This window comes from Cyprinodon variegatus, unplaced genomic scaffold (assembly GCF_000732505.1).
Source record: "Cyprinodon variegatus isolate N-32 unplaced genomic scaffold, C_variegatus-1.0 Scaffold480, whole genome shotgun sequence".
In the NCBI taxonomy this organism is placed as follows: Eukaryota; Metazoa; Chordata; class Actinopteri; order Cyprinodontiformes; family Cyprinodontidae; genus Cyprinodon; species Cyprinodon variegatus.
Genome location: NW_015150933.1, coordinates 505781 through 528377, shown reverse-complemented (window position 1 = coordinate 528377; position 22597 = coordinate 505781). Strand labels below are relative to the sequence as shown.

The 22597-nt window shown below is 37.1% G+C and overlaps 1 protein-coding gene across 1 annotated transcript in view; it reads right to left on the bottom strand.

The window, feature by feature from the left end:
• The window catches only part of LOC107094357 (uncharacterized protein KIAA1522 homolog), a 38593-nt gene that overhangs the window by 10590 nt on the left and 5406 nt on the right, over positions 1-22597 (bottom strand). The window contains exon 2 of the mRNA XM_015389913.1: positions 15704-16019. Coding sequence (XP_015245399.1) covers positions 15704-15995 — 292 coding nt within the window. The 5' untranslated portion in view covers positions 15996-16019. The remainder of the gene's footprint in view (positions 1-15703; positions 16020-22597) is intronic.

The window sequence follows — 22597 nt, the reverse complement described above, 5'->3', positions numbered from 1 at the left end:
GTGTTGTAAAAAAAAACACTTTTCATGTGTTCATTCATCATCTGGAAATTGCAGATTAATTAGCACTGAGCATGGAGCTATTTCACCTTCTATGACAGGGAGGAATGTTTGACATCTGAGCAAACGGTAAACATTCCCATGGTTATGATCCTAATAAATGAGTCAGACAAACACATTTCACAAAGAAACAGACGAGTGATACAGGTACTTTAAGACCAGAAAAACATAGCTCTAGTTTAACAAGACTGGCTGCTAAAAGCTCTCTGTGCACATGTGTAAACAAAGACCTATTTAGCATGTATAAAGCTAAGTGAGTCTAGGGAAATCCCTATCTAGTTACCATGACAGGACACAGTGAACTGGAGATGCCTGTACTGATGGGTGGGGCAGGGCTCTTCATCAACATGGGGCCCCACACTGTCACTCATCCTTCACTCTGTAATTGTGTCCATTTATTGACACCATCTGTCACTGCCAGATTGTAAGAAAGCTGGTGATGGTTATTTATGAACCATGTTTACATGTCTGATTTGGATATTAATTCCAAAGGTTTTTAATCTACAGGGGGTCCCAATAAGGTTTAAGGCTTAAAGTCCCAAACATGGAAAATCAAGCAGCTTAACTGGGATTTATTTTGCATGTAAATAAAATTTATTCAGATGACAGCACAGTGTATATATCAAACTTCTGCTGTTTTTTTGTTTGTCTGTTTGTTTTCCTTTTTAATTCTAAAATAGACTGCAGTGAGGGCTCAGAAAACATATCCCATCATGAGGGCAACCATAAACGTATAAACTAATCAACTTGAAGAATCATTTAAAATCAGATTCAAAATTCTAAAAATGAGAACTGTTGTGTTCTTGTATTTCTCTGTAGAAAGCTTACAAAAGGCGGGTGGCGAAAGAATTGCAATCTTGGGGTGGTAATACCTAAACCAATAACGTTGAAAGAATGCTAAAGGTAGAGTGGAGGATGTTCTTTTTCCGGGTGGATCATCAAAATAAGTGGTCCTCCTAACTGTCAATCATTCCCTACATGCTCATCCCCATTTTCACTTACCGGTGGTGAGTCTGACATAGTTGGAAATTGCAAATCTTCTTTTGAAAAGTAAGCTTGTATGAGTGCTGGAAACAGCAACTTTTAAACAGAGCATGCCCGAGGAGAAATGGGCTTGTGCTTGCTCACGCACGCGTTTTAGAGGCGTTCCCTCTCGGGAGCAGGTATAGGGTTGTGCATTTTTAAGTGGGGAGGGAAAGTCGTTTCAAAAATTCACGAAGATCCTCCACAAAACTTGTAAGTGTTTTTGTGCTGTTGTCAGATTATCCATTAGAGGCCATACGGAAGAGAGTGAAAAAAGTTGCACAATATTAAAAAAATGAAAAGCACACCTGTAATGTAGACACTGAATAGAAGAGGCGTGGGGTTATCCTCCGGTTGAGAATTTAACCTCTATCCTAGTTTCAAGTCTTTTGCAGTCTCTGACAGTTTTTTTTTTCTTGTATATTTAAAGTTGAATATATATGGTTTTATATATTCCCCATCAACTCTGACCAGATTCCTTGTTCCCTCTGAAGGATAGCATCTCCACAGCATAATGCTGCCCCTACCATATTCCACAAAAGGGATAGCCTGTTCAGTGTGATGTGCAGGGATACTTTTAGATCCTAAACAGCATCTGGCTCTGAAAATTTCCTATCGGTCTCATCTGATCAGAGCTTCTTTGCCTAAATATTTACAGTTTCTCCGTCAAAAGCATTGTGGAAAAGTTCAATGAGCCTTCTCATGGCTTGAAGCCAGATATTTCATGTAGGGCTGTCCTGTTCTGATATTGGTATGAGCAATCGGTCTGATATCAGCCGAAAAATCAAAGATGTTAGAAAGCTAATAGAAACACTTTCCTTCTATCTACTTTTGTTTAAAGTTTATGCAACTTCTTGGTGAATAAGAAATTAGTCATTTGTTCTCATACCTGGAAGATTCCATTTATAGTCATTACATTGTCACAAGTACAGAGCAACGAAATGAACTGTCTGCTTTTAACCCATCCTCTTGGGGAGCAGTGTGGGGGTTAAGGGTCATGCTCAGAGACCCAGAGTGGCAGTCCGTGGGAGTGTGTTGGACTTGATTACGAGAACTGGGACACTGCTTATGTAAAACTGTATGGACTATTACATTTACTTCACCAGATGAGCTTTGGAGTGCCGACAGTAACCCTAAACCTTTGGACAGGTTCTTTATGTCTGGCTGGTATCACATTTTATAAAGAATGATAATCAAAATTCAACAGCTAAAGTTTACCAAAAATACTAAATGAATAATATATGTGTATCTGATTGATTATTGACGCTATAATGCACTGTTGGCTAAAGGAAAGAGTCTAAAGAACTGTCCTGGGTGGAGGAATGGCCCCTGATATAGTCCTGGAAAGTCAGCTAAATGTAGCCAGTCATCTTTGCGACAGACCAAATCAAAAGTTTTTAGTTTGCTTTGCTGCAGACAACCTGGAACCGAGATGAGAATGAAGTGAAGTCTCACACATACACCCGCCTCCAGGCTCTGTCCTAACTTGCCACCTTACCTTGTTTAGCAAAGTCAGGAAGACAAACATGCAGGGATCCTCTCAGTAGCGCTAAGGGTGACATCTGCCAGGTTTTTAACCCTCAATAATCACTGCAAACCTGACTAAAGACTCTGTAATCACTGTGGGAAAGGACAGAAGGCACAGCGTTTTGAAATAAAAGTTCACTCTACCTGTGCCAATACATCCTAGTCAAGCCTTACCCCTCCTCCATCAACGTTTTCATGATTGATGAAATCTAAACGTCTAACTGTAAAACATACAGGGATCCAGGTAACTGATACACCTGCATCATGTCGGTGTGTAGACTGACACTCCGTGGTCAGCCTCAGACAGCACAATAGATTCACCAGGAAACCAGCACGTATCAGATTCCTCTTAAAATGAGCAGGGTCCACAATGAGCTCAGAGTTATGCTGGAAGTCGTCTCTTCCCGTGCCAATGTATCTTAAACCTCACAGCAAGGAGAAGCAAACAAATTCCCAACATTTGAAGAAAAAACAAACCAAATCACATTAAAACTGAGAGCAGAACAGAAAACTATTCAGATCTGCTGGTGCGTGTTTAATGTCAGATTATATTTGCCAAAAGTTTCTACTATATGTGACGGCAGACAATAAAACAGTGTTTTAAGTAACACTCAAATTACCACCTCCAGGGCTGTTTGCCTCTGCCAGCCAGGCAACCTGAAGTTTACATCTAAGTCTGTCCAGACTCATAAATCATGCAATAAAAATGTTGAAAGTCTGTCAGAAAAAGTAGTCAATAATATACACTTGGTTACTAAAGGTGCTATAGCTGCTCTGACAATAATAAACAGAGCTGTATGAGAACCTTCGTTTTAGGGGCAAAACTGACATTTTTAACGACTCATTCAGTATAAAGCTAAATTTAAAACATGGTAACATCATTCAGTTTGTGGGTTTTGATGCTCTTCGTTAAAAAATAAATAAAATACACCCAAGAGCAAAGATTAGATCAGTTTAGGACTGTGATGCTACATCTTAGGGATGATGGGGTGAAATCAACCAGAGCCAAAAATTAGACCTGGATCTTGATGCAAACACTCAGTGGTGCAGCCTTTAAATTACTATCTAAATAGATATCTAAATATCTAATGTAATCTCTAAAAAATTTTTTGGGGGGGATGATGCTTGATTTTTTTTTATTATTCAGACCAAAATTAACTAAAACAATAGAGAAGGAAAAGTTTTAATATAAGGATGAACCCTAAATGGTTTTAAACCATCAGCAGATTATTTTAGCCGATTACAAAATAGCAGTTGTGTTAAGATCATCATAAATATGCTTCTCCCAAGCTTTATGTTTCTACTCATAAAAAAATCCAGAAGTTCAGAAATCTAACACCCAGATTTTTCCACTCGAGTCAGATCTGTTGCAGACCGTCTGGGTCTGTGAAAAGAAACGCCTAGAAAATCAGCAGTAAAACACTGGAGCTCTGGAGAATGCTGAACCATTCTCATTAATTAACAATGTAAGGCAAGAGGGTCCTGAAGCTACAGTGGTCTGCATTTCTTACATTCAACTCATCTAATTTAGGCACATGGGTTACTAACAGGACTCTGAAGAACTGTATTACATGATTGGGAGATAATTCAGCTAATTAAATTAGCATCCAATGAGGATTGGAATAACTGGCAAAACAGCATCAGCAGCAAAGATTTGTGTGAAAGAGCAACTGGACCAACGCGACCTGCGAGCACAGAAGGATAGTCTAGAAGTCACAAAGCAGTGCAATGTTTACGGAAGTGATAAGAGATGTCACAGTTCTATCATAATACAATGTTGAAAAAAGGGAGCCGACAATATAAGATCCCATAATAACCAGACAAAGCAAAGAGCGCAAAACTATTTATATTGTGGGTTTCATTCAGAGCAATGACTGCTGTGCTGAGAGGAGCCTGTATGAATGAGCAGTCAGAGCCTGGCTGATGATGTGACGGTCGGATGAAAAGTAACATGACCATTCAGACCACAGATGCTATAAAAAAAACCTAGAGAATACACATCAGAATTAATTCTAAATATGAAAAAGGCCCAATCAGACTTTTTAATTGAGGTAGAAGGATTCTGACCACCATGAAAAAGTTGAATACTGTTGCACTGGTGCCTTGCAGCGTTCCGGGTTTAATTCAGTCCCAGGGTCTTCCTGCATGGAGTTTGCAAGTTCTCCCTGTGCATGTGTGGGTTCTCTCCAGGTACTCCGACCACTTCCCACAGTCCAAAACCATGACTGTTAGGTTACTTTGCTTTTCTAAATTTTCATTAGGTGTGAGTGTGTGCATGAATGGTTGTTTTTCCTGTTTGTCTCTGTGTTGCCCTACAATAGACTGGTGAACTGTCCAGGGTGTACCGTGCCTCTCACCCACTGACAGCTGGAGATGGTCACCAGCACCCCAGCAGGAATAAGCATGATGGAAAATGGATGGAAAAATTCAAGAGAAATTTAATGTGAGTTGTATTTGCCAACAGTATTAACATAGCCTATGTTTTGGAGCTGGAAATGAAAAGGGTTGGAATCATCTCTGTACAGGTCTTTTACTTTCTGGACCAGAAATAAAGCAAAAAACAAAAACTTTTTTTGCCATAAAAAAAGGAGGATTCAAGAAAATGGACACATATTACTTTTGGATATAAAAACACAAGTTGTATGGAGATGCCACTATTTTTGGTACCAGTTCTTTTCTTCAAATATCTCAAGGTCTGTAAATTTTGTTTTCACAGAAGGAAAAGCATGTCCTTGAAAAACTGCAGCAAACACTTTTTCAACCTTTACTCAGCTTTGCAACAATAGTGCAGTTAAACCAACAAAGTTATCTTCAACAAAACTATCAGCAGTCTGTTTCTCCAAAACCAGATAAGTTAACCACAGATGTCATGAATGGTGGCTTACAAAACTCTCAAAATGAGGCACATACTTATCAACATCCATGAAGAACTGCTAGTGTTGGCCAATATTTTCCCTCTCCCAGACAATAACCTGTGCAGCTGGAGCAAAGCCACAGTCACATTTCTGCATATCTTGACAATGAAACAATGTTATTATTTCATGAATTATCCCTGTTGCTTTTGGCTGTTTTGTGGACGTCATTTACAACAAAACTAAACATCAACACAACAAAGATGATCAGGAACATGATCAACCAACCAAAGCTTGCTGGCCCATTTAGTAGAAATTTAGATGAATGGCTGCAACTATGAGAATACTTCATTATTTAAGTGACCTAAATATGATTGCATGTCACAGGTGGGTGTGGTGACTTATCAGCTATTGTTAGAAAATCCTACCAAACAGTCTTAACACCAAGAGGTTTGCACAACTGTTTACTTAAATAAGCAAAGCTACTAATTTTGATGTTGTTATCTTCCTTTGTTGTTTTTTTTTTTTTGCGTATTTCCATCTTTTTTCAGACATTATTCTTCTATAGTATTAAATCCAACAGTACCAAATGCATAGGAGAAAATCCTAATTTATAAAAAGGTAGAAGCTTTAAAATAGTCTTTTTGTTTCATTAAAACAACCTAATAAAAATCTAATTTAGTTGCATAAATCCCCCTGAAACGATGGTTTAAGAAAGAGGCAGTTAAGAGTGATTACTTCCCACCATGAAAGGGAGAGAGCGAAACTATTACCAGTCCGTTTTCTTAAACCTGTTCTCCTGCTCTTCTTTGTTTTTGTGCCATGTGGAGCAACAAAGGTGCCTTTTGCCTTTCTTCTTTTTGTCCCTTCTTTGAAGCAATACAGTATTTCAGCCATCAGATGTTATCTTTCCTTGCTCTTCTTATAGAACATGGCGATTCCTCTGCAGTAGGTTTCCATGCTGATTCTTGGTTTATTCACTAGATTATCAATATTGATTTAAACTGTCAAATTCCAAAGTACACCAAGTTCCAAGTTCTAGTTCACTTAAAAAACAAATTCAGACAGAAGAGAGTCTACGGCTACTTTAAGGGCCACTGGATAATTGCCTTGCAGCATCTTGCTGTGTCAGCAAGGCAGGCCAAAGAACAGATTTCTAATTTTCTGCACACAATCAAGGAGAGTTCTAAAATGTAGAGATTTCACAACACCATGTGTCTTTCTGATTTAATTAGAAGCCTCCAGAAGTGCTAGTAAAGAGCTTATTCTTGCAACTTTCAAAACGTTTTTACTTGCTTGTAAGTCATAGTAGAAACTGATCGCAGGGCTACTCAGCACCTGGGGGGCTTTCCAGTTTAACATTCAACTTTGCATGCTTCATGTGCACAAAAACAGCCAAAAAAGAAGGCAGAAAATGTATGGAAGATTTTTTTTTTATCTATTAAATATAGAGGATCCAAGTCTGAGTAAGGAAGCACTGTATGTGGTGTGATAACAACTAAGACTGGGTAACTGAAAGTTTGTCAAGCATTACATCAGGTTGGGCTGCAGGAAGCAACCACATCCCAGCGTCTTCCTGCCGATGTTCCTGCATTTTAGAGCTTTCCTATTTGTGAAAGCTGTAGGTTCATGTAAGATACTGCTATGTTTTCTTCTGTTCTCAATAAGTACACAACATTTCTGAATAAATCTGCAGATTTATCAGCAGAATGATGGGTAGCATCCCTCCATCCAGAAAACAACACAACGATTCTGTTGCTAAAGTTTTTTTTTAGGTGGTTCACATTCGAGTTGAATAGAAGAAAATGAGGAGTTTGAAAGCAGTCTGGAGGAAATTTATTGCTTATAATCATCATTTTTATCCTGTGGACAAAATAAACAACATTTCTTTTTGTGTATTTCTTATACTTATGGAATTACTGATAAATGACTTTGTACTATGATATGGGTTGTATTTTCTACCTTAACAAACCTAAAAAACCTGGACTAAAAAAACTTTTTAAAGATTTTTTGGTACAAATCTACTTTTCCCTGATGTATTGCAGCTATATTTCATGACAATAAAATATAGTCGTTTGAACTCTGAGCTACATCCCCTTTTATATTCTCTAGATAAAGATAGTATTTAAATTTGGTTCTGTATCACATTATTTGACTTTTAAGTATGCAAAACAATATTTATGTTTGCAAAACTATTATGTAAAACATAGCTCTAAAATATTGTCAAAAGACCTAATTTCAACTTTGATCTAGAGATGAACAAAGTTCATACAAGGTGGTTATTTAACTGTTTTAAGCATGCAAACAGTCAGGTCAGTGAATGTGAAACATCCAACTCTTTCGCATTGATACCGTTACTAAGGACAGAAAACTACATCTTTTCAATGTCAGTGAGGTGTTTCAGTTGGAAAAACTGATCAAGTACAAAGATATAAGGACAAAATTCCACTGTTTTCTATGTAATGTTAAGATGTTTGCAGTCAAATCCCAAAGAGGGAGAGAGAGAGAAAAAAAAAAAAAAAACAGCAGATAACAGGAAGGCTAAATTAAGTCAAGCAAAGTTGTTTTAGATTATCCCTGTTAATCTTTCACCTTCTGTTATTGAGCAGGTTGAATTTGGAAATGTTTAGAGTTAAATTAAGTAAAGTAAGGACCTAATGTCTTTAGAAGCGACACGGAGACCACCGCCACAGTATCACTACTAACTGCACTAATTCCTTACCCAAGGAATTTGTCTCGTTTCATTTTCAAATACAGTTTTATAGCAACTTGCTCTCTTAAAGTGAAATTCTGCTCTGCTTGAAATACAAACAATGATAATTGATCATTCATGATGGGAAGGCTAGGTAAACATCTTTATCAAATGTTTTCATCTGAAATACAATCAATATTTCAGATTGAAGCTTCACAGAACAAGCTATCAGAAATAAGTCAAACAAATCTTATCTGTGCATCTCTAATTTGACCTGAATAAGAATCTAAAAAAAAAAGCTGTGTCCCATACAGGGTTAAAACTTTTTTAATGCTAATATGTTATGCCTCACAAATATTTTAAATGATTTAAGATTTAGAATTGGATTTCTGGGACAGAGCCTCCTACTTAACAATCAACAAAAGGATCCAATTAGCTGGTTGAAAAGTCTCGATCCTGGCATGCAAACTGTACACAAACTCTCTCAAACACAAAGGGCTTCCTTTTTCTGGCTTCCTCAAAGAAATATCTAAAAGATCAGGAATGTGAGGAATCTTTCAGGGAGTGTTTCGAGCAAACAGGTGACCTTCGGAGCATATCTTGTTAGGGCTGTGTGACCTCATCAGCCGTTAACTGGGTGTTTTTTTATTAAACTGAGGTAAATTTGTCAAGAAGTCAGCGATTAAAGGATAGACAGGATGGAAGAAGGGAAACCGGTTTTCTAGTTTGAGTAAAATGATAGCATGACATGAAAACTGATCACTTGTAGAGAGTTTACCAAATGCATATGAGCGCAGAAAAAAAATGTAAACAAAAAAATTTAATGACTGTTAGTCAGAGGTGTCAAATGTTTTAATATTTATTACTCAGGTAGAAATATAAATCCTACTGTTTAAAAATACTCTTGTAAAAGTTAGAGTGTCAACTTAAGCTTTTTACTCAAGTAAAAATGTAAGGGTACCATTTCTAAAACTACTTAAAGTATAAAAATAAAAGTAATGCAGGGAATAATGTAAAGAACAGATGCTTTAAACTTATACTGGTTACTGCACTACCCTATTAAAGGAACAATTTTCTACAATTCTGGATCATAACTCCCTTATACTTAAGTTTCTTAGTTTTATAACCAATAGTAACAACTATGTTTTTTGGTACGTGTCGAACAAATAGTTGGTGCCGGACCAACCACAAAGAAATTAATTCTCTAGATGAAATTATTTTGATAGTTTTAACTTTTTAAATACCAACAGGCCATAACTAAAAACTAACAAGTCAATTTAAGAATGTAAGGAGTAGAAGGTAGAAATAATTGATAAAAAAAAAATTGAAGGAGTAGAAGTGAAAAGTTGTCTAAAAAATAATTACTCCTGTAATAGGCAAAGTTTCTACTTACACTTGAAAAACGATCTAGAAAAAAAGTAAAAATTTCTTAAATTAAGCGCATTTACCCTTAATTTGAGAAGGTAAATGAGATAGTTTGCCAATAGAATGAGTATTTTTACTCCTAAAATAAGATGTTTAAATAAAATGCACTGGAAAAAAGACAATGCAATCTTTTCTTATTTAAAGTGTAAATTGTCTTGTTCCATTGGCAAAATGTCTCTTTTACATCCTCAATTCAAGAACAAATATACTTATTTTAAGAAAAAACGGCTTATCTAGATTCTGATTTTTTTCCAGTGTAAGTTAACAAAATATTTGTACTTTGTTATTTGATTTCTCTGCTGTAAGTCTGGGCTGTTTTGTTGAATTTAGCAGAACGTAAAACTGTTTCATAAAATGAATGGTTTAAGCACACTACAAGGTTTGTGAGGTCAGGGTTCATCTGACTGAAGCCTACCTGTGTCCAGTTCCTTTGACTTGATACACAGCATGAGTCATGTTATAAAAAACCTCCGTTGCAGGAGCAAAGGGTAATAAGCCTACAAATGGTTGGATGTTACAACCAACCAGGAATCCAGGTCGACCTGCTAAACCCATGACCAAAAGAAAATGAAAACAAATTAAAATCTTAGACCTGCTGACATCAGTTTGCTCAGTCTGTTACTCGAAGCAAACAGATGAGGATGTAGATTGTCCTGTAACTTATGTCGACATTTCAAACCATAGACGGATGGCCTACTTTAAAGGCTGATTTCTTCACATCTAATTCAGCCTTATTTAATTTTCCTGGACATGATAAGCATCAAATGGTATTCTGAAACAAGTTGGAGCTTCTTTCTAAAATTTTCCATTAAAAATCTGCTTGTGGAGACATTTTGGTCGACTTTTGTTTGCATGAGTAAATCAAGCCCCAGGTTCTCCCAAAGAGATGCTTCATGTCTCAATTCTACTAATGTACAGCACATTACACAGTTATAAGAACCCCTTAAAAAAAAAATAATGGTCCTTTAATTGTAGTAGGATAGTCTCACACTGAAAGTGTGCTGCATTATGTAGTATGCATGTATATCCAAGGATACAGGAAATCGATCACAAATTAAACAAAACTGAAAATCACATAATCCAGCAAATTTTATATAATAGGATTTGTTTAGCAGGTGCTAAGTAATGTGACTCCATAAATGTATTTGGATTTATTATTTCCTTTTTATAGAATGAGTTTAAGCTAATGCACTAGAATTGAATAAATACAATCAATGCTAAGCTACTGAATTAGTTCAAGAAACATTGATCCTAGGGGGTTTTTTTGTTTTTGTTTTTTAAGTTCTAGCCAGGTCTGTGTCAACGTCATTAACATCTAAATGCGTTTCACAACATCACAAAGTTGAAGCTGATCCTTGTTTCTCCGTGTGTGAAAACACATTATGGGGCCTTTAAGTAAAACTGTTAGAGCTATAAGAAAAACAGAGTAACCGGACCCAGAACCCCCCTGGTCCCCCCCGTAAGAATCTTGGCATGGCTTCTAATTAACCGGCTCCTTCATACCAAGCCTTGAATGATCAGGAGGCGTCACCTGGAGGGACTCACTTTTCCGGGCAAATGTTCAGTTAAAGCACAACTCGCTTCTACAATAAACCTCCTGCACTGTATTTTAGGAGTTTCTCTTCTAGTGAACAGCGTCTGTTGTGCTTTGCTTGTTGCCAACGCTACAACTGATCATTGCTAAGGGCTCAGTAGCTATGCTGCATGTAAACCAATTAAACTTCAAGCTTCATAGTAAAAAGCAGCTCAGAGTCCTGCTGCTTTAAGGGAAAATGATGCAACAAGACTGTAGGTGCCATTTTAAATTAGCTAAAATATTTATACTGTGTTTTAGAAAATATAATCCCAATGAGAGGTGAATTAAAAGATTGTGCTATCTGTCCTGAAGCGGACCTCTAAGCCGACCTTGGCAAAGAGGAAAAAAAAGACCTTATCTCTTCTTAGAGTTTGCTCTGTCAAACAAAACTCCACTTTTCAGGAAAAAAAAGGTTAGCAAAATTCTCTGCAACTGAGCCCGCACGTGTATGTTTTAGTGATCTTTGACGTCAATGTAATCCATATCAAAAGACACGACTAAACAAAATAAAGTGTCTACATATTTCTCCTGTGCTGTAGGTTTCATTTGGTGATATGAGACTGAATGAGTCTTGAATCACATGGAAATCCCCAACACCCTCCCTGCTTGGGCTTCCACTGTGAGAACAAGCAGCAAAATAAACCAGCAGAGGCTCCTCCGTCTGTAAAGCAGTGAGCCAGGATCATAAGTGCTGCCAGGCAAACACAAGTAAACATCCCTGACACACTAAAAACTGCCTCCACTTGTGTTGTTTTATCTAAGCGCACTCAATAACAAGGGAAATGTGCTTGAATCCGAGCTGTTTTTATGTTTTGCGTCTTCTGCATTAAAGTGCAATTAATTTGCTAAGAGAAACTACAGTTGGCGTTGACGGTTCACGTTTATCAGGACCGGAAAAAAATAGTCTCACAAAAACAAACTGTACTGGAAGAGAAAAACCTGCTGATAAAAGAGTGCAGCTCTACAAGCTCCGACTTGATCTGTAAAGCACAGCTCTGGGAAAAGTCAAAACGTTGCTAAAACTTTCTTGGTAATTTATGAACACTTCTCTTTAGAAGGCAGTCTCTAAAAGCAGGCCTTTACTTAAGATAACTGCTGTTTATTCACATATCCGACTAACATTTAGAGGCACTCCTCTCTTACCGTCTATCACATCTAGAGGCAGAAGAATTATGCTTTTCTTTTACATTTTGGTATAAAGAAATACAGGAAATATGACACTTGTGGAAAAGACATGGCTGTTAGGAGTATTTTTATTTAATGTTTATTAATTTATAAGAACAGACTGACCCCATTGCTGTTATTTACATCTTTTTCTGTTAATAAACACTAGATTATAGAGTAGACTATGATAAACAACTTGATCATTTAGGCCAAGAAGGGAAGCAGAAATAAGTGTTCAATATCCATCTAGTGAACAAACACAAATCCCTCTGGAAGTCAGTAAATTATATCTTTATTCTTTCTCAGTTATATCACGGTCGCATTTCTACATATTTGTACAGCTGCACCTTTCCATTGATCATTGGTTGGAATGTGTTTATTTTTACTTGATTGGTCAAAAAAATATCTTAAAGTGTAATTTAACTGAAACTTTTTTTTTTTAACCAGCACTGACAAACTAACTGCTGCTTTCACTCGTCCTGGAACACCCCCTATTAAACCCCCACCACTCATACCCACACTTAGCCCTCAGGCTCTTTTGGCGCTGACCACTTTAGTAGCATGTTTTAAAACTTTCCTTGCAATCCATTGCATTCATCAAGACTTAAAACCTGGAACATGTTCCGTCTATAAACATATCAACCCACCCTAAGCACTATTATAATTTGTGTAAATTGATTAGGGAGGTTAGTGGACAATATTTATGCTTTAATGTATAAACTGAAACAATCAAATTCCTTTCTTTAAATTTCGATCAAAACTATGAAATCATTTCAATGTGGTTCTTTTATTTTAAGTGCTATTTCTTTAAACACAGCCTAAGATAAAACACAATAAACTGTGGGAAGAAGCCGGGCACTAAACGTAAAAGCACTTCGAATGCCAGCGACCATTGTGTGCAAGGCACCTGAAGAGGGAAAAAAACAAACAAAAAACAGATCTAAGTAATTGGTTTCTCTGAAACATTCAGCCGTGTTAACTCCATGCAGTGTTGGAAAAACATCAGCAATGACCTCATGGAGGAATTTACTCCTGCTCATTAAAAAAAAAAAATCACAGGATGTGAAGTAATTTTTAAATAGTTTAGAGTCAGAGTGTACAATGCCCAAAAATATTCCACAATATAGGTGTAGTGCTTATAGAGAGGTCATTTATATGTTTGAATTTAAAATATTCAGAGGGAATTAAGAAAAAACAGAATTAAAAGACTGTTCCACACTGAGCTAGATTTATCAGTTGTTTCTTTAAAAAAGGGTCTCTAGATTAGAACTGCAACTAACGATCATTTTACTAATCGATTAATCTGTCAATTATTTTTTCAATTGATCGATTAATAATCAGATAGCAAAATGTTCTTAAAATAAGACTTTTACATAATTTAACCTGGTAAAACTAAATATTTCCCACTTGATGATTGAGCATATTGACTGTTTTTTTTATCCTAAATGTTTATACTTTTTTTTATTTTTTTTTTATATAATGTTGAAATATTTACTGCTCTAAGTGGGTTTTACTGTCAGCTGATGGCATGTTTTTTTTTAGGTTTATTTACTCCACTTAATGATTAATCCAGAATTTCCCCATTGTGGGATAATAAAGGGATTTTTTTTTTTTATAAATTACTAAATTAGTTAACGTTTATTTCGTTTAATCACGACTAATCCAACAGTTTGTTCCAGTCCTACTCTGGAGTATTCATGTGTTCAAAAAACTGTCTGAAAAGCAAAGAACAGTGGCCATTTGACTAATAAGATAAGACGCTTGATTTTCCTCATCAAACTCTACGTTATGAAAACAAACTTCTTACCAACTCTAAAGCACAGTGATGGAGGTGTGATGATCGGGCCATCTTTTGCAATGACAGGAACAAAGTTTGCTGTAGCCATTGAGTTGACTATAAACTCCTGACTAAGTCAAAGTATTTTAAATAAACTTCAACTAGAGCAACTGACAGTTGATCAGTATCAACAACCCTTGTCTGAAGCAAGAGCCCATCCTCAGAGGGACAACAGGGTTTGGCCCCTCAAACAGTCAAATATCAGTTTTACCTCATTCAGCTGCAGGATTCTCCACTGGTAAATGAATGACTAACCAAGGTGGCCAAATGCCAATAGTGTTGCTAATGGTAAGGACTGTGACCTAAGAATACACCAGTTCAATTTAATCCTGCTTTTGTCAATTCGTAACACTTGGTGGTTTTCTTTATAGATTCTGATTTTGTCCATATCAAATGGAGCACATACAGACTCATCAGTGTACAATTTGTTTTTACCGGATTAATAAATGCAAGAAGAGATGGTGGGTCAATATAAAAAATAATTGTTTGGGGATTTGTGACAGAGTTATCGAAAATTATTTCAAGATTATTCCGATCTTTGCATCATAGTACCAGAGCACGCTGTTTAATGTAGCTTCTATAGACACTAGATTATTGACTTTTTAGTTTTTATGCACTTCATGCAAAAAAATTAAAAATAAAAATAAAAAAATATATATATATTTTAACAAATCCAATGTAACTTTTAGAATTTTTTTCTAATTATCTAATAATTAGACATTTTCTGACAAAATTTTGCAACAGTTATATAAAGTTTGTGTTGAAAACTTTTTGAACACCTGAAAATTATTACATTAAGATTTGCAAAAAAGTATATTGGAACGGACGATGCTCAATGTTTATTTTTGTGGGTTTAACTAATGCTTCCAATTATTAAAAACTTTAATACTGCTTTGCTTTATCTGGCACAGGGTGCCTTGGATCTCTGCAGGGTTCAATGAAAGACTATCAGGGGATTATAGAGAGAAATGTGCTGCCCAGTATCAGAAAGCTTGGTCTCACTCACAGGTTAACAGGATAATGACCCAAAACACAGCTTAAAAACAGCCAAGAATGGCTAAGAGGAAAACATTCTGAAATGGCTTCTATGAGCCCTGACCTAAATCCTATTGAGCATCTTTGGAAGGAGCTGAAACAATAATTTCTGGAAAAGGGTAGCCTTCAAACCTGAGCCAACTGCAACAGTTTGCTCATGAGGGGTGGGCCAAAATACCTGCCGACAGAAGCAGGAGTCTCATTGACAATAACAGGAATTAACTCATCGCAGTGATTGACTCAAAAAATTGTGAAACAAAATATAAAGTTGGGGAGCCATCATTTTTGTCCAGGCATGACAGGCATGTCATGAGTTGATTTCCCAAAAATCATCTTCTTGACTCATTACTGAAAAGTAATGTTTGACTTTAATTTTTTAATTTCCATAGAATTTTTAATTATTATAACTTTTAGTTTTTTTGTGACCTTTGTGGGTCACAAAACAATCCACATGCAGATTTTGGAGAAATGGAGAATAAGAAAACCTAAAAGAACTGTATCCTGTGAAGCCTTACCATGACTGTTACCATGTGGATGAGTCTGCCTCCCTGACTTCTGTCCACCCTTGTGTCCACCATGATGTCCTGCACGGTGTCCATCCAGGGCCAGGTCCAGCGCAGGGCCCAAACCGTGGTTCTGCCCATTACTGCCGGTCTTCCTCTTCTTTCTCTTGAACCAGTTGAATGCTCGACCGAGGGAGCGTGTGCGCTTTTTTCGACCTTTTTTGCTGTGCTTGTCCTGGGTAAAGACATGGATCACGTCTTGGGGAAGGAGTTCCCCAACCCCCAGGGAATCACGGTTTGACATGCTGCTTCACGGTGGAGCTACGTCCTTAAAAATAGGAGAAATGGGAGGAAAAAAAAGAGATAAATTAGGAAACATTAGAGAAGCTTTGATTATTTTCTAACCCTGTTTTTTACGATAATCTCCTAAAAGAATTATCACTTTTTAACTGTACTCAATTAGTGGAATTTGACAGTTTAAAGTAGAAGTCTTGATAGAAAATTAAAAAAAATAATTATTTGAGGCATGCGTCTTGTGCCTTAGATCAAGCATGTCTCTACGGGCTGTCCCATTACAGCCAGCAGCACAGACCCTTCTCCTTCCTCTGAGCCAAACCCCACCGTCCTGCAAAGAAAGAACTGGCACCGCTCCCTTCATTCCATAACACGGAGTCATAATTCACAAAGCCGCACCCGTAAGCTTCTTGCACTCTTACACACAGTCAAACGGCACACCGGGATGAGCTTTAAAAAGAGAGGGAGGAAAAAAAGTAAACATTGTCTAATTTGAAGCTAATGGTTCCTACTGAACAGCTTGCATTCATGTTGTAGTGCATTTCTGCTTCTTGTTTCAATAAACTATGTTCCAGGGTTGTTGTTTTTTTCCCAACACAATTCCAGTGATCTCATCCAGCTCCTTTTGCTTCCATCCTCAACCCAACCCTGCCCTCACCTTTCAATGTAACCTCAGATGGATTTCCAGGTATTTCTCTTGGGAATCCTAGGCTTGGCTTTTCCAAGCCATGCATATGTTTTGACACATTTCATTCAAATAATAGGTTAAGTGTAGAAACCAAAATATGAAACTTGTAAACAATAGATGGTAGATTGCAGGAGAAGCACCTTAATTGATGTGTGGGAAATCTAGTAGCACACATACTCCAGTCTGGGGAATCGCTTTGTCACCACATGATGGGACATGAAATAAAAACCACAAAAATCCTCCTCTCAGAATCACTTCCAGATAGAGAGAGAACTGTTGTTCCATGGATTAAAGCTTGTTAGTACATATACATGTATTCAATATGTAAGCTCCTTCAACCCACCAAAAAAATAAATCAATCTCTGCATAATTTCTCCCAAAAAATGTGAAAAAATCTAAATGATTAATTTTAGCCCCTCTCAAAATGGAAAAAACTTGAGAACAGATTGTTTGAGTGTTTTAGCCTATATAAGTCAGCTAAGGAATATAGGGGGGATAAGAACTGAAACTCTTAATACAAGCATTTTGTTTTGGAAGCATGCCAGAAAGAAAAAAACAGTTATACCGGTAGTTTTAATAGCCTAAAGAAAACTAAGAGTTTTTGCTTTATGTTATTTAATTACCTCCACCTAGGGACCTACCAAAGCTAAATGTTAACTGCAAATGCTAAGAATGGATTTTAATAATTTTTTTTCCCCAAAGGTGTGCCTCAGTCTTAGGAACCATCCGTTAAATGTTGGTGATGATCCGGATCACCATCTGGATCCAGGATTTTTTTTTAAAGATTCTGTGAATACAGGTGTTAACTTAAGGTGGAAATCAGTCACAGTATGTCACGGGAAATGAGTTACTTGGTGGAGGTCTGCGCTGTCTGAATGCTTTTCTAGTTTAATTTGGGGTTGTTTCTCTGATGTGTGAGGCTGTTTCTGTTCCAAAGGCAAGGTAACTTTATTCATTTCAGTAACAATGCCATCCAAAGACCTGAGAAGCTTGTTAGAGAGCATGGCCACATGATCTCACAAATGAAAAAAATTACAGCAGAATAGCAATTAAAAAATTAATTCATTCCCAGTGCAGTCTATCATATTTTCTTATATTCCTCAGACTTAAACACAATAAAAAAAAATTTGGAATACCTGAAGAGAACAAGAAAGTGGACTGTGGATGATCTAAAATACCTGGGTTCAAATTCTTTAGGGGAAAAAAAAATGTCAAGTTAGTTCTACTCACAGCCCCCATTTCTTTAAATGATAAAAGCAAAAAATATTAAATACTTAATTTATTATTTTCAATTTTTTTAACCATAAACAGCATTTTCTCTACTTTACTGAACCAAAAACTTCTGATATCTTTAAAACTGAGACAGAGATACGAAATGAAACATCTTGCTTCTTTTCCAGTATATAAAAGTAAAAAAAAAAAAAAAAAAAAACAGAATATAACTGACATAGATTCTGCCATTAATGGTTTTCTTTTTATATCTGTCCAGACATTCTTCATATATTCCTAATATTTAGCCATCCTTTCAAAACTCTCTTTGGATAAATAGTCAGTCCTCACATTTTTAACTATAAGATTTAATCTGCATCTATTTTGAATGGCCCTGCATAAACAAAATCTTTCCAACAACCTCAAATGAAGCCAGACCTGCACTTTTAGAGACATCTGATAGTGCAAAGAGGAAAAAAAGAAAAAGATCCCCTCTCCCCGTTTGCTTCAACCGCACACCATTGTATAGATCCATTGCCATCTTGTTCACAAACAGGGAATCATACAACCTTTCCACAACAAAGGCACCAACAATTGTGACACTAGTATTTTCTGTGAAGGCAAAAATGTACATATGTATTTTTGTGGGATAGTCATTTTCAATGTAGAAGTGAACAGAATGTGTTGTTTACTACTTAAAACACTAAAAGGAGAAGTTTGTATGCAAATTAGGTAGATCCCGTTGATACATCAAAGCCTTTACAAATTTAAGGATTTTATTTTTTTTAATCCTTAGCGGTATACTTTTCCCCACCCCTGCAGCACATCTGAAATTATTTAAAATGTGAACAGCAGATGCAAACCAAGAAGTAACCCTAACAACAGACTCTCCTCGTTGCACTTTTCTCCTGTTCTAAATTACAGTAATTTAAGCATGACTAACATCCATGCATCAGTATTTGCCACACTGGCCAATAATCAGATGGCTTTCTCAGGGGATGACGGGCTGGTTTGTTCCCCTGCAGCCCGCAGGCGGCTGAAAGTCCAACAACTCCTCATGTTACCAACAGAGGGATGAGATCAATGTGAAGAACTCAGGGTTGCGGCAGAGACCACCCAGAGGACCAGTACCTGTATAGTCTGTTTTTCAAGAAAATGAGTCATGCCACCAGTGATGTGGTTACCCAAAAATACCTGTAATTTGGAAGATTTTTAAACAAATCTATACAAGGGTGAGGCACAATTTTAAAATTTCTTTTTTAACACTTTATTCTCTAGTTTCAAACTTTCAATTCAATTGTATTCTTATTGGAAAATAAAACACAAATACATTTTTTTTTTTGCAAAATTGCTATCTAGATGCTAATCATAGTCCTTCCTGACGATCCCTAAAAGAGCATAACTCAACATTCTCAGTTTAGAAATTTGTAAAGACAACACATGCTGCCTGACTCATTATTTCTGTATCAGCAGAATTATTGTTCTTCTCCTAGTCCAGCCCCAGTTCTCCAGAGACATACATGTTTCCTAATCTGTTGTTTATTTAGCCTCATGTTGGACAGAAGATCCCTGTCTAACCACACAAACCTCAACTCGCTGTGTCAATACCTGCAACATGAACTCCGTCGGCAGTCTGCACACAGAGCAGCAACAGCAAAATGGTTTTTGCCCTGGAATGAGACTCCAACTCAACAAATATCCATATATTGATCGAGCACAGCTGACAGCGTTGCAGCTTTAGGTCTTAAATTCCAGAGCCAATCTGCATATCGTCTCCCCTTTGGCAGAGACGTCAAGTAAAGTTGAAAAGATGAACAGTGGGTGACACCTGCTTCGCCTGAAGCAAACCTCTGTTGTATACATTGACACATTCATTCAGAATTATTACAGAAAGTCCATCCATCACTGAAAAAGGCTTTGGGATGAACGAGAGGAAAGCCTGAGGTTAATCGGGTTAATGTTTAAAATAACTAATATACTAAACTGGGAGCTCAGAATCATTTACAATAGCTTATTCTTATTTTTTTATTTTTTTGCAGTATTTTAATTAAGAGAGTGAAAATCTTCCATATATATTTTTATTTATTTATTTATTTTTATTTTTTTTTACACGAAGAGTTTAATATTTTTCGGAAAACAAAAACAACAGATTCTGTTTCTCAGGAAAATCCTAATATATGCGTTTTGCATTTCTGTGTTTAGTAGTCATGTCTCATCATGTTGGCTATGGTTTGTCTCATTTCTTCCTGACAATACCCCAGAGGTCTTGAACACAGAGCGGCATGAGCTTTGTTTTACAACCGTCTCAAATCTGGGTTACATTCCTGCTGTCTGAGCTTCTTTTTCATAAGGTTTCCTTCCACTCAACTTTCCTAGAAAAATATGCTTCAATGCAGTACTGTGAACAGCTAGACTCAAATGATAACCTTTTTTTTTTTTTTTGGTATGACATCTACTAAACGACTGTCAATTCAGCAGGCGTCACGCCATCTGAGGTTGTCATTAGCTCAAAGCTATAATCATTCACATAAACAGAAAAATGCAATTAAAATACACATGTCTGTTTAATCTATAGTGCTTTTAAAGGGGTTATTTCTGTTTTTAATGCTACTTTTTTGCCTTTTGGTCACAATTAGACAAGTTAAAATATCCAACATGAGCAAAGTAAATGCAAAACACTGATTATAAAAGATTGTATTCATTAAGATAAACTATCCAGACAGCCTTCCTATGGTGTAGAAATGTGCTCCAGGTTTTTCAACTCTTGGCTGTAACACTTCCCATCAGGCCTTTGAGTTGAGACAAAAGCTAATATTCTGGCTATTAGTCAGACTTAAGCCCAAACTTTGACTAGGCTGTTCCAAGTGTACTTAGGGGAGGGTTTTAAGTCAGTCAAAGGTGGACTTGCTTGTGTGCTTTGGATCCCTGTCCTGCTGTTTAACCAAAGAGAGATCCTTCGCTTATGAACCGATGTGGGACATTGTTCATTGAATATTCTGACAGACAGCAGATCTCATGGTTTCAGCTTTTAACACAATCCAAAGAACAGCTCCAGACCATCATACTACCACCACCCTGTTTTACTGTTGAAAGCCTTTGGGCCAAACTGCTGTTTATGTTTTAGTTGGTAACACAACGAAAAATAAAACTGGTTTCTAAAAAAATAAAATAAAATAAAAATTGGTCTAACAGAAAAAACATGATTTAAAATGTGGGTGAAAACTTTTGTATAGTAGCACCTTGATGGTTTGGATATTTTTTTATTCTTAATTAGAAAAATATTTTTAAAACTGGATTTCGATTTTACTCTACTTACTTTAGCCAAATAAGCAACTATCCTGGGGGACAACAGAGGGGGCTAGAGGAAATATAAGACTCACCACAGTGAGTCACACAAGGAAGCAAGCTGCCTGACTCGCAGACTGTTCTGCCTCACAGGGATACGGCAAGAGGGCGTGGCGGCGCTGCAAACAGCCACCTTTGTTTGAGTTAGGACTGGCTTGGTTTATCCATGGGGCTATTCACATCCACACCTGAGCTGCTGGTTTCACATGGCTCTGTCCCCGTATGACAGGTCGGATGGCCAATATTATCCTCATAAGAAGCCAGAAGGCCGTTTCGGATAAACTTTAGCTTTGGGAACTAATAAAAACTTTATTAATCAGCACCCCAGAGTGGAAAATAACAGTTTTCAACTTTTATGGCTGTTGCTAAATAGCAAGTGTTGAGCAAAACTGGTGTTACAGTGAAGCACCTGCAGGCATCAGTGAGGGCGTTGGCTGTCTTTTCTGGGCTTTATCAAACAAAGGAGAGCATTGCAGCTCCAGAACAAACTTAAGTAACCTTGTCTGAACTTATCTGTGGGAGCTCAGTGTACAGGACGGGCATGATGAACGACCTGGGTTAGTGTAAGACGGAAAAACTGGAAATGTTCAAAAGTGTAAAGAAGAAACTTGTGGGTTTGTGCCATGTCTTTTTTTTTTTTTTTTTTAAGGCAAAACATCAGGGTGGCCAAAAAGTTTCCAGTCGTTTGTTTGCCTGCCAGCACATCCGCATAAATAGGCAGTGTTAAAAGGCGGAAAGATAATCTCATTCTGACATAATGTGGTTTCTTTGTTTGTTGGAGAGACGATACAACTTCAGAAAACAACCATGTAGGTAACAAGAACAACAAAAAACAAACAGCAAGCCCTGCGGGGCCATAACCACTCAAACATAGCCCAAAAATAGTCTGGGAGGTTGTTTTTTTTTCAGGTTCTACGCCCTCAGTGTGTGCATGTTGAAGGAGAAGGATCTTTAAACAGGGGGGGTAATGCGAGCTGGTGGAGCTGTCGAAGCCATGCAGCAGCTTGCCTGGTAAGAGCGGCAGCTGCATTCCTGAGAGATTGATAATTACCGTCTGAAGAACTCTTCTCTCCAAATCTGCTTTCTCCCTCCCCATTACAGACACAAGCACCAGTCCTCCACCCTACATCGGCTCTTCATCCTCTCCTTGCCACACTTCCCTCCTACAGCCCCTCTACCACACTGGGCCACAGGGAAGAAAATGGATAATAGCCGGCACATGGGAGGCATTTAGAGATAATATGATATACAGATGCGTGTTTTCAATAAGAGAAACTCAGAACCCTAAAAAGACCTTGTTCTGTAACTTTGTTTAAAAAACTACCAGATTACAAGGATTGGCAGATTATCATCTAATCTGGTGATTAAGT